This window comes from Poecilia mexicana, unplaced genomic scaffold (assembly GCF_051168715.1).
Source record: "Poecilia mexicana isolate PSO_F unplaced genomic scaffold, ASM5116871v1 scaffold_8, whole genome shotgun sequence".
Taxonomy (NCBI): domain Eukaryota; kingdom Metazoa; phylum Chordata; class Actinopteri; order Cyprinodontiformes; family Poeciliidae; genus Poecilia; species Poecilia mexicana.
In genome coordinates, this window is record NW_028263377.1 from 28,433,177 (window position 1) to 28,449,572 (window position 16,396).

The window sequence follows — 16,396 nt, forward strand, 5'->3', positions numbered from 1 at the left end:
GAGCATTGATAAGAGAAGCAGCCTGGTGGTTCTGGAGGAGCTGCAGCTCAAGTGGGAAACGTTTTGCTCTCTCAATCTGATGTTTCCGCACTAGAAGAAGCCGTGCAGCTTGGGGCGAGTCATGGTTAGGTGGTCTGTTCAGGTCGCGCTGCCTTAACCTCAGCAGGTGAAACCAACCACAGGAACAGCAAGCAACACGTCTTCACAGGTTAGAGAAAAACAGATTTATTCTGAATACAGTTTTACAGTAAAGTGCAATCAAAGCATGAGAAAACGGGAACAGCCGTTGATTTGATCAGATGAAGCTCGCTTCTTACAATCATTTCAGTGCAAACATTCATGTAAACATTAGGAACGTCGCAGCTTCAGGTGGAAATGTCCGCCGCAGCGCGGTGAGGTAGTTCAGTCCGGCTGACGTCTGTCAGCAGGTTCTGGATCCACGCTGTTGCATCAAACTAACCAAACATGACTCAGGACAAACAAAGTCTTCCTGAGGATGGAAAGGCTGATGGAGCTCCTCCAGAACCAGAACCTGACTGGTTGCACCCACAGCTTACATTCATTTGTGCGTCACATCATGTAAAGGCGGAGCTGGACGTCTATGGGAGGAGGTGGAGGCACGCTGCCAGGAGGAACAGGTGCAGGCAGAGCACCGAGGCAAAGGGGTTCTGGGTTGCTCTGCTCGTCGTCATGGGGATGGTTGCAGCGGCGGCAGTGCTGTTGGCGGTGCTGTTGGTGCTGGCGGTGTTGTTTCTGATGACTGGAGTCAGAAACGACCCCAGAGAGCGAATCAGGAAGTCCTGGAAGCGGTCCAGTTTCTCAAAGGACATAAAATGAGCCTGGCGCTTATATCTGGTAGAGACTTCAGCAGACGAGAGCACGACCACCTGGAACCAAGATCCTTCCTGCTGACACATGAGCGGGTCGCCAGAATAGCCCTGAAAACACCAGAGGTCAGAGGTCATTAAACACATTTACTTTCTGAAAGCCAGTAAGACCTTCCTGACTGCTGCTGCTTCTTTTGCCACACACTGATTAAACTTTGGTGTCCTGTAAATCGTTCCCTGGTTCCTTATAAGAACCTTAAAGTTTCACTTTAGATGGATCTTATTGAGGAATAATGGTTGGTAGGTAATAACTATATTATTAGTTTGGCCTGACATGACACAGGGTTAGATCTGTTGGTGATTCAAACCACTCCTTTACGTTTCCCCCAGGGTATTATAAGTCTGGCAGCCCGCCATGCTTTACTAGCTACCAGGCCAAGTGTTGCTTACTTTTGTTTTTGGAAAAATAAACCAAAAAAAGACAATTTTTTTAAAAAATTTAATCCAGATTGAAAGCGTCTCTGTTGCTGAGTGATTCACTGGTGGAGAAAATGTATTTCTAAAAGTAGTTTATAGGTTATTATTTACAGCCGGCAGAGCGGACCAATCACAGCCGGCGCCTCGGCGCTGCTTGATCTCAAGTTGACCTCAGCAGGGATCGCGCTCCTTTAATCAGTCAAACTGGACTCAGGCTGACCTGTATGCATATTTACATCAACCCCCTGTGAGGAATTACGATTCTTTAGAGAACTCCACCTCAAGGTAAGAGTCTAAACCCGCCGTGTTAGCTCTGGTTGAGCAGCTCTATGTGAACCACAGGAATAACTTGTAGATGATTTCAGAGCAGCGATGAGAATGATTTATCTTTATGAACAAAACATTATGCAGCGTTTCCATCTCAACACGCTGCCCAGCGTGTGGCGCTGTCTGCCCTGTAAAGTTCATGTCCGTGTTCCTGGTTGGTCGGAGCCTTAGCGGCTAACGAACCAGCGCTAACCTCATCATGCAGGTTCAGCCAGGTGAGGAGCTTTAGCCTCGTAGTCACTTTTTACGCTGGTTTTATATTATTTTATTTTTTCCGGTTACATGATGAATCAAACCGTATCAGATGCTTTGTCCACTTAGAGTTAATGAGCGAGGAGATCTGAGAAACTCGTCCCATAAACTCCAGCAACCAAAACAGTTTCTGAGACTCTTATTAAAACTCAACAGACAGAAATGTTAGAGCTGCTAAAGCCACATTAACAGCATTGAATTAAATCTCCTGTTTGTTGCTCATCTCTGCTCAGTGCAGCAGATTTAGCTCATCCTGCAGGACCGGTCCAAGGCTGGATGAGGCCTGGGGCAGAATCTGACTGAGGGGCCCCATCAGCAGCTCTAACAGCTTCTGTGTTGGATTTAATCTGGGAGACGAGGAGTTTAACTGACCAAACTAAAAACAATCAGTTATAATTGCAGTTATATTTGTGAACAAACAGAGCTAAAAAGGTTTTATCTGCATGTGTAACAGTAATGTGAAGTTTTTCACCTGTTCCTGTGTAAACACTCCGGTACATAGGGTGTCATTTCCTGAATCAATCCCACAACTTAAAATCTCGGTCTGGAACTTCAGAAGAACTTTATCAGCTACATGATGGAAAGGAAACTTTAGTTTAATAACCGTATGTTTATGTCTGATTGTTGATGTCAACATAGCTGTGTGTTTGATTCACCTCCTCCATTCACAGAGCTCCAGCCAGCAGCCCAGCAGGTGGATCCCTGTGGGAAGGTTCTTCCGTTGTCCAGGCAGATGGGCAGGACGTAGTCGGTCAGTTTGGGTTTGGCTAACAGCTGAAGCAATGCAATGTTGGAACCTGTTAGGTTGCTCCGAGTGATGCTTCCCACAGCAACAGACTGCTCAGAAGGGTTTGATCCGTTCTGCTTCAGACGACCCAACACCACGGTGTATTCAGACGCAACAGAGTCTCTGATGGAGAGAATGGAGTCAAGATGAAGAACCGCTGAAATACAGCCGGTCAAGAAGCACTTCTCTAATTTTTCATAGAAAAAATGGATTGGCATTACAACAGAGGCTGACATTTGAGGCTTTCAAACACATTTTTAAACAGTGAAGAATAAAACACAATTGACCCAAAATGGTACAACTAGTGAGGTCAGGCTGAACAGCGTCCTCTACTGGAGCTCACTCTGGAATGCAGTCGGCATTGGTCAGAACCTTGTCCTCAGACACCAGCGTCCCTCCACAGACATGCTTTCCTCCTTTCTGCAAACTCGCCATCCACGGCCACTCGCCTTCTGTTGACAAGCTTCCATCCGGAGAACCGGAGTTTAATGGGGCTTCGCCACAGGCTACAGCTGGAGAGGCAGCAGTCAAACAGTCAATAAAACTCTGGGTTCATCAAATGGGTTCATACTCAGTTTCTCCAAGTCTAAGGTTGAACACAAACCTTTCCAGTCTACGTGTGATCAGTACTTACGCCTGGGCATGGATGTGGTTGTTGTAGGAGACGGTGCTATGGTACTTGTAGCTTTTGTTGTTGGTTTGATGATGTTGGTTGTTGTGAGTTTTATTGCTGCTGAGGCCGTAGTGGTCAGTGGTTTTGTTGTTGGCTTTGTAGTGCTTGTTGTAGTGGTAGTATTAGTGGTGGTAGTAGGAGTGGTGGTGGTTGGGGACAAAATTGGTGGCACGCCAGTGCAGGAGACGCTCAGGTCGCTGTTGGTTCCGGTAGATGTGTAGGTGATGAAGCCCGGCTGGTTGGTGGTGATCTGGGTTTTGATCCAGCTCTCATACTGGGAGACTCTGGCATAGACTCCTGGGTAATTTGGGTTAGCACAGCCAATGCCAAAACTCACAATTCCTGACTGAATCCAGCGGCCAGCTTGTTTGCTCACCATCGGACCTCCTGAGTCTCCCTTTAAAATGAGAAACGTGTTGGAGGAGATGAGATGATCTGCTGGATGAAACCAGATTCTAACAAGCAAAGATAATCACCTGACAGGAGTCCTTTCCTCCCTGCAGTAATCCTGCACAGATCATGTTGTCAGTGATGGTGGTCGGTGCATAGCCACTACATTTACACTGTCTGTTGCCCACAACTGGTATCTCCACCTCCATGAGGTTTTGAGGAGATGGAAGAGGATCTGAGGAGACACAGATTCACATTAGGATTATTGAAAGTGAAGGATGAAGAAGTGAACCTAAAGGCACCGGCAGCCTGGGGTTTCAGTCAGGGCCTTCAATAGACTTCACACCTCAACAATACATATGTTGTGCAGGACAATGCAAAACTATGCATCCAAATAATATACAAATAAATTAAAATATGCAAAGTAAAGCAACAATCCAGCCCAACAATGGAAATATCAAGCAATATATCAATGCTTAACAAAATACACAAGCAAAAGCGCAAATAACTGAACAGCCAGCAATTTAGCTTAACTTTTGTGTTCCCCCGTGAAGCTCAACATCAATCCAAACTGCTGAAATAGGACATGTGAACAATTAAAAAAAGAAATTAAGTAAAATTTGTATGAGAATGTAACAGAAATTAACACTCACCAGATTCTTGTAAATAAAATCCACAGGTTGTTGTGCTCAGTGCTAGCTGTTAGCCACTCGTAGCGCTCATAGATAGTCTTTAAAATGCCTTACAAAGTTCTTACTGGTCTGTTAATGAATCCAGGCTTGGTGCGGGTTTTCTTTTTGTAGTTATTTATTTTTTTTATCGGTGAAACAGTGTTTATAAAAAGACGATTTTGAAAAGTCAGCAACTGATAAACCGGATCTGAAGCGGAAGCGGAGGAATTTTTTAAACACCAAGTTCACCACAGCGATGAGAAGGACTTTGCTGTAGCGAACAGGAAGGGGCGGGACGGACCACTGCCAGTCTCATACCTTATTTGGAAATGGGACCATTGCACTCCGGAAGTGAAGGGGGCGCTATTCCCTATACTTCCGTTTTTATTTTCTTTTGAAATCTGTGATATATTTTCACCTTTAGGAAGGAGTTTCACTCTCAGCAGGTATTTGAACCAAATACCACAATGTCTTTATTTTACTATTAATTCTGGCATTACTGGCACCGTAAAAGATAAATGATCTTATAAAGAACATATTTTTTCATTTTCTTAAGGATGTAGAGCTAATTAAATCACAATATATATATATATATATAAAAAAAAAAAAATACCCCTCTCACCCTCCGCGGGTGGTCTCTCTCTCTCTCTCTCTCTCTCTTTCATCCTCTGAGCTCGGGTCCTCTACCAGAGGCCTGGGAGCTTGAGGTTCTCCTCCAGTATCTTGGCTGTGCCTAGAACTGCACATTTCTGGACTGAGATGTCTGATGTTGTTCCTGGGATCTGTTTGAGCCACTGTTCCAGTTTGGGGGTGACTGCCCCGAGGGCCCCGATGACCACAGGCACCACTGTGGTCTTCACCTTCCAGGCCTTCTCCAGTTCCTCTCTGAGGCCCTGGTATTTCTCCAGTTTCTCATGCTCCTTTTTCCTGATGTTGTGGTCACTTGGTATTGCTACATCCACCACAATGGCTTTCCTCTGTTCTTTTAGAAGTATATATATATATATATATATATATATATATATATATATATATATATATATATATATATATATATATATATATATCTCGCCCATTGATGTAGCAATACCAAGTGACCACAACATCAGGAAAAAGGAGAAACTGGAGAAATACCAGGGCCTCAGAGAGGAACTGGAGAAGGCCTGGAAGGTGAAGACCACAGTGGTGCCTGTGGTCATCGGGGCCCTCGGGGCAGTCACCCCCAAACTGGAGCAGTGGCTCAAACAGATCCCAGAAACAACATCAGACATCTCAGTCCAGAAATGTGCAGTTCTAGGCACAGCCAAGATACTGGAGGAGAACCTCAAGCTCCCAGGCCTCTGTTAGAGAGAGAGAGAGAGAGAGGGAGAGAGAGTGAGGAAGAGAGAGAGAGAGAGGGAGGAAGAGAGAGAGAGAGAGAGGGAGGGAGAGAGAGAGAGAGAAAGAGAGTGAGGAAGAGAGAGAGAGAGAGAGGGAGGAAGAGAGAGAGAGAGTGAGGAAGAGAGAGAGAGAGAGAAGGAGGAAGAGAGAGAGAGAGAGAGGGAGGGAGAGAGAGAGAGAGAAAGAGAGTGAGGAAGAGAGAGAGAGAGAGAGGGAGGAAGAGAGAGAGAGAGTGAGGAAGAGAGAGAGAGAGAGAAGGAGGAAGAGAGAGAGAGAGAGACCACCCGCAGAGGGTGAGGGTATATATATATATATATATATATAAATTATGGGAGGAACAAAACACATAAGGAGACCTGAAAAACAACATGATCAACTATAATATACTATATATGCTATATGAGCTGACTGTCCAGGAATGACTCAAGGTATTTAAAATTTGCCACAGTTTCAACTTGGCCATCAAGTATAACTGAAATCACTTTCAGTTCTTGTTTATCTCATTTAGTTAGCTCTACTTCCTTAAGAAAATGAAAAGGTATGTTCTTTTGTGAGGGAATTTATCTTTTACTGCTCCAGTAATGCCAGAATTAATAGTAAATAATAAAGACTTTGTGGTATTCTGATTTAGTAATGTAATTAGATTAGTTGTGTTACCACCCCCACGCCACTAGAGGCAGTAGCAGGACCGAAAAGATGCGACTAAGGAACAGATTTAGAAGTACACCAAAAGCTACAGAATTTGCTAAAAACTGTGAGCTGCCATGAAGTAAATAAAAGATTGAAGTTCAAATACATGCTGAGGGTGAAACTCCTTCCTAAAGGTGAAAATATATCACAGATTTCAAAAGAAAATAAAAACGGAAGTATAGGGAATAGCGCCCCCTTCACTTCCGGAGTGCAATGGTCCCATTTCCAAATAAGGCAAGAGACTGACAGTGGTCCGTCCGCCCCTTCCTGTTTGCTGCAGAGAGGTCCTTCTCGGTGTACTTGACAGCGATGGGAAAGCAGGGGAAGTTCTTTACTTACATCTGGCCCTGTGGGACGGACCGGCACTGTATGTCAGCTCTGATTGGCTGATTACTCTGTCAGTCATGCCAACTGTGGCCTGTTGCTCGGCGTTTCTGACTTAGTACAGCAGGGCCTGAGGCTGAGCTGCTCGCCAGATGCATTTAAGCCACTTTTTAAAGTAGGAAATTAAAGTGAAACCTCAATACTACCAATAAGCAACTTGTTTGTAGAATAAAACTGAAATTATAGATACAATTAAGTATGATTAAAACATTTTCCACTTTTCAATTTTCTAGGGCTAGCAGAGAAGGCCCCGCTGGCCCCGACAGCCCACCACTGGGCACTGGTACCATTGAAGTGACCATCACTGTTTAAAAGACTAAAAAAATCTGCTTCCCTCTGTGTGATAATAAATCACGCTAAATGTTTCCTGTTTCAGGTCAGTTAGGATCACCACTGTTACATTTTTTGCTAAGTGTTGGAATAGTCAAGAGTTTTACTCAGATATTGAGATGAAGCTGTAAAAAAGGAGCGAGACAGCACCTTCTAATGTTTTGACAAATACTGATTTGAAATCTGCTCTACAGGATCCAGCCAGCTATGCTTCTGCTTGTTCTTTCATGGCGCATCCGATTGTTTTATAAGAATATCCAACTTGAGCATAAGTTGAACAGAGTAGCTCTGTTCTGTAGTGAGACCTACCACCAGATCCAATGTTGCCCCAGCCGGTGACCCAGGAGTTGACGCCGCTGTAGAAGGTGCTGTCCGCCGCCGCCAGGCAGACCGGCGAGATGTAGTTGTTGAACGTTACGGCTGAGGAGAGCTTTATCAGGGCGATGTCGTTGTCCAGAGTGGAAATGCTGAAGCTAGGGTGACGGATAACCTGTGCTACTGTCCGCGTGACTTTGTTTGGGTTGGTCCCTGTCAGACTCTGAAGACCCAGAACCAGTCTTGCTGAACCTATGTTGCTGGAAGAGTTGCCAGAAGAGACAAACACAGAAGACTGTAAACCTTGCCAGATCTCTCATCCAAACTAATCAACCGTTTTGCCTTCTGTGCTGACCTGATAATGCAGTGACCTGCAGTCAGCACCCACTCGCTGTTGATCAGAGATCCTCCACAGAAGTGAGACGAGGTCTGCAGACTGACCTGCCAGGGCCACGACCCTTGAGGAGCCGCCGCTCCTCCAACGATCCTGGTGTTTAGTGCTGGTTGACCACAATCTGAGGACACATGGACATCTACATTTACTCTAAGCTTCCTACATCTCACCTCCTGTCATGTGGGTGCTTTTAGCTGGATCTACTTTGCATTCAGGGACTGACTAAAACATCACAATGTGAAAAGCATGAACAGATGGACGTACCAGAGAGCTGCGACTCCGACTCTGAAAAGCAGAAAACAAACTATTAGAAGGAGAACTCTGGTTCTGAGGCCGATTCCCTCCAGAGCCGTGATGGCTGGACGTTCCCATCATGTCACTGTTAGAACCTCCTGGTGTCTGGACCAGGAATGAACCAACAGGTTCTGATATCTGGGCTGATTCCTTTGTTTCTATGATGTCACAGGAAGCAGAGCGCTTCAGGAGCTGCTTTAAAACAGAAGCATGTTGTGACTCAGGAGCGTCCAATAGGGCTCAGTAATGTTGGAGGTCATGAAGACGTTCTCATTAGGAACGCTTCGTTATCAGATGTGAGTTATAAATGAAGTTTTTTCCAAATACTTGGAAACACTCACTGTCTGAGTCCAGAGAGCCCACAGACTTTAAAACACACTGGGATAGATTTGTCATGAATTGGTTGCTGGTGAGGATGTTTTAATGACGATCACAGGTGAATACAGAAATCCAGGCAACAGGTGAACAATGAGGCTAGGAACTCAGATACACTGGTAGCGCTGCGAAAACACAGGACTACTGACATCTGGGACAGGATGTAGACACAACAAGGACCCGACAGGGAACAAGAGACACAGGTGGGTAAAAATACAGAGGGAAGGTAATCAGGGGAAAACAAGGGACAGCAGGGAACAATCGAGGGACAGACGGGAAACACAGGAACTAAATAAACACAGAAAACCCAAATCCTCACAAGACTTGCTCATCAGCAAGTCATGTTACTATGGCAACACCACTACCATCTTTGTGCCGACCTAAAATCCACCCAAAGTAAATAATGAAAGTAAATGAGAATATTTTCTGTTCCTTTCACCCTCCAGATCAATTTTTCCCAGTTTGAGGTTTTTCCATCAGAAGCACCTGAACCTGCAGGGGGCGCTGCTGTCCTCCTTGGACACACTGTCCCACTGCCAGAGGAGTTGGAGCGCAGCGTCTCAGACCGGTTTGGCTGCTTCGTCTCAAAGAAACGTGAGCACACATTTTCCAGCATAGTTTCAGTCTCTGGCCCTGATGACAGATGGTGAACATACCCTACTAATGGCTGTTTGTTAGAATCAGTGAGTGGCTTTGTAGTGGAGAGGCATTCACTGACTGACTGGACAAACAAAACACTCCCTCCACACAAAGCCTTCAGTCTGAAAACCTTCAATATTCACTGATCATGTTATAATAACATGTGCTTTTCTAACCTATTGGGTCTAGTTGGAGATAAACTCTGTTAGAGTCTGCCAGATTCTGGACAAGATCCCAGGACCGACCAGACCCGAACCCGATCAAACTGGACCACAGGCAGTGGTTCCAGTCCAGAACTCTCTGTTGAGTAAACAGAATAAAGACTAGAAGTAGAGTCTGTTTATAGAGTAAGTTTTCTCGTCCAGGAGTCTCTAGAGTAAGCGTTCAGAAAAGGCGATTGTGAACGCAGCTCTAGCTGGTTTAACCTCTGACCTCTGGCTAAGGTTTCGGTTCAGTCTGATCCTTAGCAGTTTGTATCTCTGCTGGTTTAACCTCAGACTTTAATCAGCCGTCTCTTTAGTCCCTGTGGAGAGTCTCTGCTAAGACGGCAGCAGATTGAGAGCAAGAGAATCTGTTTTGGTGCTGGAGGGGTTGAAGTGTTATTCTTCAGGGACTGGGACCAGAATGGGACCAGAATGGGACCAGAATGGGACCAGAATGGGACCAGAATGGGACTAGAATGGGACCAGAATGGGACCAGAATGGGACTAGAATGGGACCAGAATGGGACCAGAATGGGACTAGAATGGGACCAGAATGGGACTAGAATGGGACTAGAATGGGACCAGAATGGGACCAGAATGGGACCAGAATGGGACCAGAATGGGACCAGAATGGGACTAGAATGGGACCAGAATGGGACCAGAATGGGACTAGAATGGGACCAGAATGGGACTAGAATGGGACCAGAATGGGACCAGAATGGGACCAGAATGGGACCAGAATGGGACCAGAATGGGACCAGAATGGGACTAGAATGGGACCAGAATGGGACCAGAATGGGACCAGAATGGGACTAGAATGGGACCAGAATGGGACCAGAATGGGACCAGAATGGGACTAGAATGGGACCAGAATGGGACCAGAATGGGACTAGAATGGGACCAGAATGGGACCAGAATGGGACCAGAATGGGACTAGAATGGGACCAGAATGGGACCAGAATGGGACCAGAATGGGACCAGAATGGGACCAGAATGGGACCAGTAAACTGTGGACTAAACAAGCTCTGGTTCCCAACCAAAGTTTAAATTTCAGTCTTTAACTCTGGATCAGCCTGTTCATTCATCTCACTAGAACCTTTATCTGTTTGTGAGTCACAGAAATTCCCCATGGTTGGAAGGACGTTTCTATTTCTATATTTCTATCTCCCTGCAGACATGACTGAACGTCTCTCCAGTCTGAAAGCGGCAGGGCGATTCGGATGGTTTGATCTGAGGAATCTGGGTTTGAGTTCAGCTTCTTCAACTTTGATAAACCGTTTAGTGAAGCTGTGAAATTATATTTTCATTGCTATTTTTTCACTGGTTTCTCTGAAAATGTTCTCCTTCCTGTTACTGTCTGACATGTTTTTTGTGATGCCAGTATTTAAACTCACCAGCTAGAAAACAGTTTTCAAGTTTGTTTCTGTCCAGAGATCAAGAATAAAACCTGCAGAGGAATGAATCTAGTAGAGTATCAGCTATTAGTATTTAGTTTCTCTTCATTGCATCTTTATATGTATTTATTTTCAACATGAGACTTTGGACCTGATATTAACCTCATTATGTTTGGATTGTGAAGATCTAACCTTATATTCTCTCTTCTGATCATAATTTCCCTCCTAATAACCAGATCCAGCCCAAATTATATCTGATATTAACTTTAATATGAACATTTTAAAGTCAAAATGTTTATCAAAATTAACACAGCAAATTATTTTAGCTTCTGTAAAATGAATAAACAAGAAAATAAAGATCTGATTCACCCTGAACATCTCTGTGCTTCATATCTGAATCAGTTTGACATCATGACCTTTAACCCTGCAGGTGATGAAGGTCAGTAGGTTCCTACCTGGAGTCATCAGAGTCAGCAGAACCGCCGCACCGATCAGCTGGTAGAGACCCATCGCTCTGAAACCATCTGCCTCTTCCACCTGCTGCTGCAGCACATACCTGGCTGAGGCCACGCCCACTACCCCCACCTGGCTGAGGCCACGCCCCCCACCTGGCTGTGGTCCCGTCATCTGACACACTTCTCACCCTCCTGTCTGTGTTTGTCATGAATTTAAATTTCCCAAATGCATTCTGGATCTGAGGGGAGATTAGAACCGGTCCGGTTCTGCTGCTGGGTCAGAACAGAACCAGCTGGTCCAGTGGCTCTTTCTCACTGGACCTGGAGCCATTTGGATGCTGGTTTGGTTGGATGCTGGTTTGGTTGGATGCTGGCCCATCGACAGATTGCTTAATAAATCAAATTATTATTAAAAGTTTATTTCACTGTTGGACGTTTTCCAGCTTTTATTTCTATTCCTGTGATTTTCTGCTTATGGTTCATAAATGATGACATGAAAATAAAATATATCAGATAAATAAAAACCTAATTTTATGTGGGTTAGGGTTTTATTCCTGGTAACGGTTCTTCAGGACGATTCTTCTGAATTATTGGATGTGGCTGTCAGGTCGGTTGGGACTAAAAGGTTTCCTGTCCAGACTTTTTCCACTCCAGAACTTCCTTATCTGGACTTCCTGCTCCAGCAGCAGGAAAATGATCCAAATCATTTTTCCCTCCAAACATATCAGACGACTGGATTTAGTGTCCTGAAGAGTTCTGGCCAGGAAAACTGGTTCCAGCTGTCGGTAAATGGGTCTCCATGAAGAAACCTAAACCTGAGTTACATCACAGACCAATAATCCTGTGAAGGAGGTCTCACTCTGACTCATATTCCAGAGACCAAATATTGGATCAAGGAAGCAGCTCTGCTCTGTTGGTCCTGTAAGTCCACTTCTGGTTCTTTATCAGAATTAAAGATAAATTCTACTTTCTAAAATCCTCATATGGTGCCACTTTAAAGAGAAAAACATTTAATTGAGCGTTGTTGAAATAATACCAGACAAACAATAATAGATCATAGAAATAAGCTGAGTGACGAGTGGAAACACCTGCAGACAAAGGAGAAGCAGAAAGTTGAGTAAATCCGACCCGACGACATTCCTCAGCGTTTGATCTGCCGCACTCATCAGTTTTAAAAAGTTTTTGTGAAGTTTTTCTCTCTGGTTCATCTCGACCCACAGAACCTTCATGGATGACTTCAGAAACAAAGTTCTGACCCAAAGCTTCAGAGAAAACAAGCAGCTGGTACCAGATGCTTCCATCCACACCAGCTTTTATTTCTGTCTGACCTGAAATCGGACCAAACAGTTCCTGTTTTGGTTCTGTTTGGATCTGCTAGTTTTGTTCTGTTAGCTTCTAGAATAGTTTCCAGTTCCTTAACGATGGTTAAACCGACCTGGGTCCGATGTTCTGGGTTCAACCAGCTTCTTCCAACAGTCAACTGGAGTTCTGACCTTTGTCCTGACAGTACCAGTAGAACCGGGTCAGACTTCCTCACTTACACAGAACCTATGAGCTCTGGGACTGAGATCAGAACTTTGGGATAAACACTCCAGAACTTGGACCTCGTTGTCCTGAAGACACTTTGGAACCACTGTGGCTGCTGAGGGACATCAACCATCTGGACCAATCCGGACCAGTCTGGACCCATTTGAGCCTGAGCTTCAACTTCTTTTAGATGTTTCCAAACCTAACCCATAAAGACGGCAGGACGTTTCTCCAGAGATGAAGTTCTTGGTCTCTGTGGATTTCTGGAAACTGAGGTGAGTCGTGGCTTCCTCTTCGCTGAGCGGCCTTTCAGACCCAGACGGTTCAGGAAATGTTTCTCTGTGGACAAAGACCGTCTCTCAGTGGCCCATGTCTTTAAGACCAGAAACCATGGGCGTAAATCCCGGGGGGTCGACAGGGTCTGGACCCCCCAATCTGGGAAAAGTCTATAATTTCCCCCCCAAAGAAATCATGAAGGAAACGCTTGTATTTAAGCAATATCAATATGAAAAGGCAAAAGAAAGAGGGAAAAAAAAGAATTTTTAGTCCCCCCCCATTATTAGAACAATGGTTCAGTCCAAAGTGTAGGAGGAGCAACAGCAGCTAAATGGTACCGGCTCCTTAGAGCCGCTGAAGAGAGGAGCTAGCTGCTAGCTGTTAGCTGAGGCTCTGCAGCACTAACATAAACCTTCCAGTAAGTTGATTCTTAAAGCAAAATACATGAAACACATTTTATTTCCTTTCACTGGTCAATAGGAAGAAACACATTAACAATAAAAATCACACTGCAGTTTATTTCATTACTTTGGCTGAACCCTGATAAACTGCCTCCTTATGCCTTAAATCAAAACTAGCTAAACTGCTACATTGCTTTGATAGACTTGGTTCTTTTTGTTAAAGGCAGCAAATATCTAATTACATTTGGCCCTTTAAGTCTGACATCAATAAGAAGAGATTGAAACTGGAGCGTCTTAGCGTTAGCATTAGCCCACAGCAGAGGGGCTACTGCAGAGCAGCTGGCAGTAAAAAAAAGAAACTATGCCTTTATTTCTTACTATCTTCAACATAGAGCCTTTAAAACCACACAATAAAATCTGAACATGTTTCCATAAAATCCCTGGTGTTTGAACATTAAGTTGAAGTTATGATGGGAAAACCAGAAAAGGTTTAAAAATCAAGCAACTTAACGAGTTATCATTTAAATAACCCATCACTTGTATTGAGAGCCACTGCAATAAATCAATATTTATGAGGAATTTTGTTAAGTGGAGTTACTCATTAAAACTTGTTTTTATTTAGTCTTAATTTTTGTAAAGCACAGATTAGATCAGCGACTCTGATCTAAACATTTAGATTTTAGTTTGACTCTACGGGTCTCAACAGTTTGTTTACTGAGAAAAACTCGTTTGTTGTGCTTCACTAGTCATTTTGGTCCTGCAGCTGGAACTCATGAAGAACTTTTTCAACCGCGTTACATTTCACTGTAACTTTTCTGAACCCCAGTAATGAGATGGGATTTACTTCCTTGCCAGAACCTGCTTGGTTGGACGTCCCATCATGTCTCTACTCATCTTAATGGCAACAACAGAGAAATGTGGGGCCTTCTGGACCCAAAGAGGAAGTGAACTGGTGGAGGTGCAGCAGGCGCTGTCCTGTGTGGGCGGAGCCTCCACATGGTCTCTGATGTTCTGATGACATCATAAGTGGACCCAAACCAGGCAGCAGAGGTTCTGGTTCTGGTTCCTTTCTTTTCATGCAGGGATCAGAGTTGACTGTGTTCTGCAGTTCTACCATCTAACCATTTTTAAAGGTTTAATGTTTTATTGTGAAGCATAAAAATGACATCTGATGCTGGAGTGCTGTGGTGGCGCAGGAGTTCAGCACAACCCACAGATGGAGGCCTCAGTCTTCGATGCGGCTGTCGCAGGTTCGATTCCTGGCCTGGTGACCTTTGCCACATTTACCTATTTTCCTGTCAACTAACTATCAATTAAAGGCCATTAGAGCCAATAAAACAAACAAAAAAAGACGCCTGATGCTGATTTTTGTTTCCAGCCTGTATTGCTGGCCAGCTTTTGATGACGGATGCCACAGTTTTCCCTGAATGTGTCAGAGCTGACCTATCAGGTAATCCAGACAGATCTGGTGCCAGCAGCTTACAGTAAGGAAGAGGAAGTGTCTGAAAACTGGCTGGACAAGGAGCAGAAAATGCTCCCAACACAAAAGGTTCAGCAATGTGTTAGATGAAACTATCTGCAGGTCACAAGATGGGAACAGAAGATCATTTTTTCACCTTTTCTGTAAAGTTTAGACATAACTGGAAGAAAAAACGTTCCTGTAAACAGGAAGAAAGCTAAATGTTCTCAGGTTTTCCATCAACAAACTGCTGGTGCTGCATTTATTCACTGTGATCCATCCTGAGATGGAAATTGCCAGTTTCCTGCCAGACTGTCGACCAAACACGTCAGACAGCATCTCATAAAAAACAACTCGTTTCACCGTCGATGACGTCAAAAGGCTCAAATCAGATCTGACAGACAGTTCAACGAGATTAAATCAGCCAATCACGAGGCTGGAGCATCTGGAGGCCTGCTGGAGTTCAACGTGAGAGGGAGAACCGCGCTGCCACATTGCCCTGTTGATATGCTGCCATGTTGCCATGTTGATATGCTGCCATGTTGCCATGTTGATATGTTGATATGCTGCCATGTTGCCATGTTGATATGTTGATATGCTGCCATGTTGCCATGTTGATATGCTGATATGTTCCCATGTTGATTTGTTGCCATGTAGCCATGTTGATATGCTGCCATGTTGCCATGTTGATATGCTGCCATGTTGCCATGTTGATATGCTGCCATGTTGCCATGTTGATATGCTGATATGTTGCCATGTTGATATGCTGCCATGTTGCCATGTTGATATGCTGCCATGTTGCCATGTTGATATGCTGCCATGTTGATATGTTGATATGCTGCCATGTTGCCATGTTGATATGCTGCCATGTTGCCATGTTGATATGGTGCCACATTGCCATGATGCCATGTTGCTGTTACATGCACCAGGACTGGTGTCGGTGTAACAGACGCTGATTTTTCCTGTGAACAGGAAAGAACAGGTTGAAGTAACGAGGCAGACAGAACTCCATACTTCTCAAATCCTCCTGGAATCGGTTGCCAGTCAGGTTCTGGTGCGATTAGGAGAGCACACTGCCTCCTACTGGTGGCTTTCTGCTACTGCAATAAAGTTAATTACAATAGGTGCCAAATCTCGAAATTAGAAATATACATAAAAAAAATCAATCAATTCAATATCAAAATAGAAAAATAAAATAATAATAATAATAATAATAATAATAATAATAATAATAATAATAATAATAGCAACCATTACTTTTTGTGTATGCCACATTGCCATTGTTAGGAAAATAAATTTAGAATATGCTAGTTTTAAAACTTAACCACATGTACAATATTATATAAAATTAACAGAATTTTAAAATAAGAAAATTTGGTTCTAAATTTCTTCCAAGGTCCAATTGGTATTTCATTTGTAGGATGTTTCTATTAAATATAACACAATAAGTTGAATTTAAAATAGTTTAGTTTTAGT

General features: G+C 43.9%; 1 protein-coding gene across 1 annotated transcript; it reads right to left on the minus strand.

Annotated features, from left to right (window-relative positions):
* Window positions 1–209: 209 nt before the first annotated feature.
* LOC106908464 (transmembrane protease serine 9-like) lies at window positions 210–11,380 on the minus strand. Its single transcript, XM_088007860.1, has 10 exons — window positions 11,258–11,380; window positions 8,162–8,182; window positions 7,859–8,018; window positions 7,498–7,763; window positions 3,820–3,968; window positions 3,305–3,740; window positions 3,014–3,182; window positions 2,540–2,793; window positions 2,356–2,453; window positions 210–938 (listed from the first exon to the last, which is right to left on the minus strand). Exons 1-10 carry the CDS (start codon window positions 11,310–11,312, stop codon window positions 600–602), a joined length of 1,947 nt encoding a protein of 648 aa, XP_087863986.1. The 5' UTR covers window positions 11,313–11,380; the 3' UTR covers window positions 210–599.
* Between the last annotated feature and the right edge of the window lie 5,016 nt (window positions 11,381–16,396).

Bases quoted from the DNA above. Each gene is read 5' to 3' on its own strand.
- LOC106908464 (XM_088007860.1), bottom strand. From the start codon at position 11,312: ATGGGTCTCTACCAGCTGATCGGTGCGGCGGTTCTGCTGACTCTGATG. The intron at 8,019-8,161 runs GTACGTCCATCT...ATGTGTCCTCAG, and splicing joins GTCGGAGTCGCAGCTCTCTG to ATTGTGGTCAACCAGCACTA. The intron at 3,969-7,497 runs GTAGGTCTCACT...GTGTCTCCTCAG, and splicing joins GGGCAACATTGGATCTGGTG to ATCCTCTTCCATCTCCTCAA.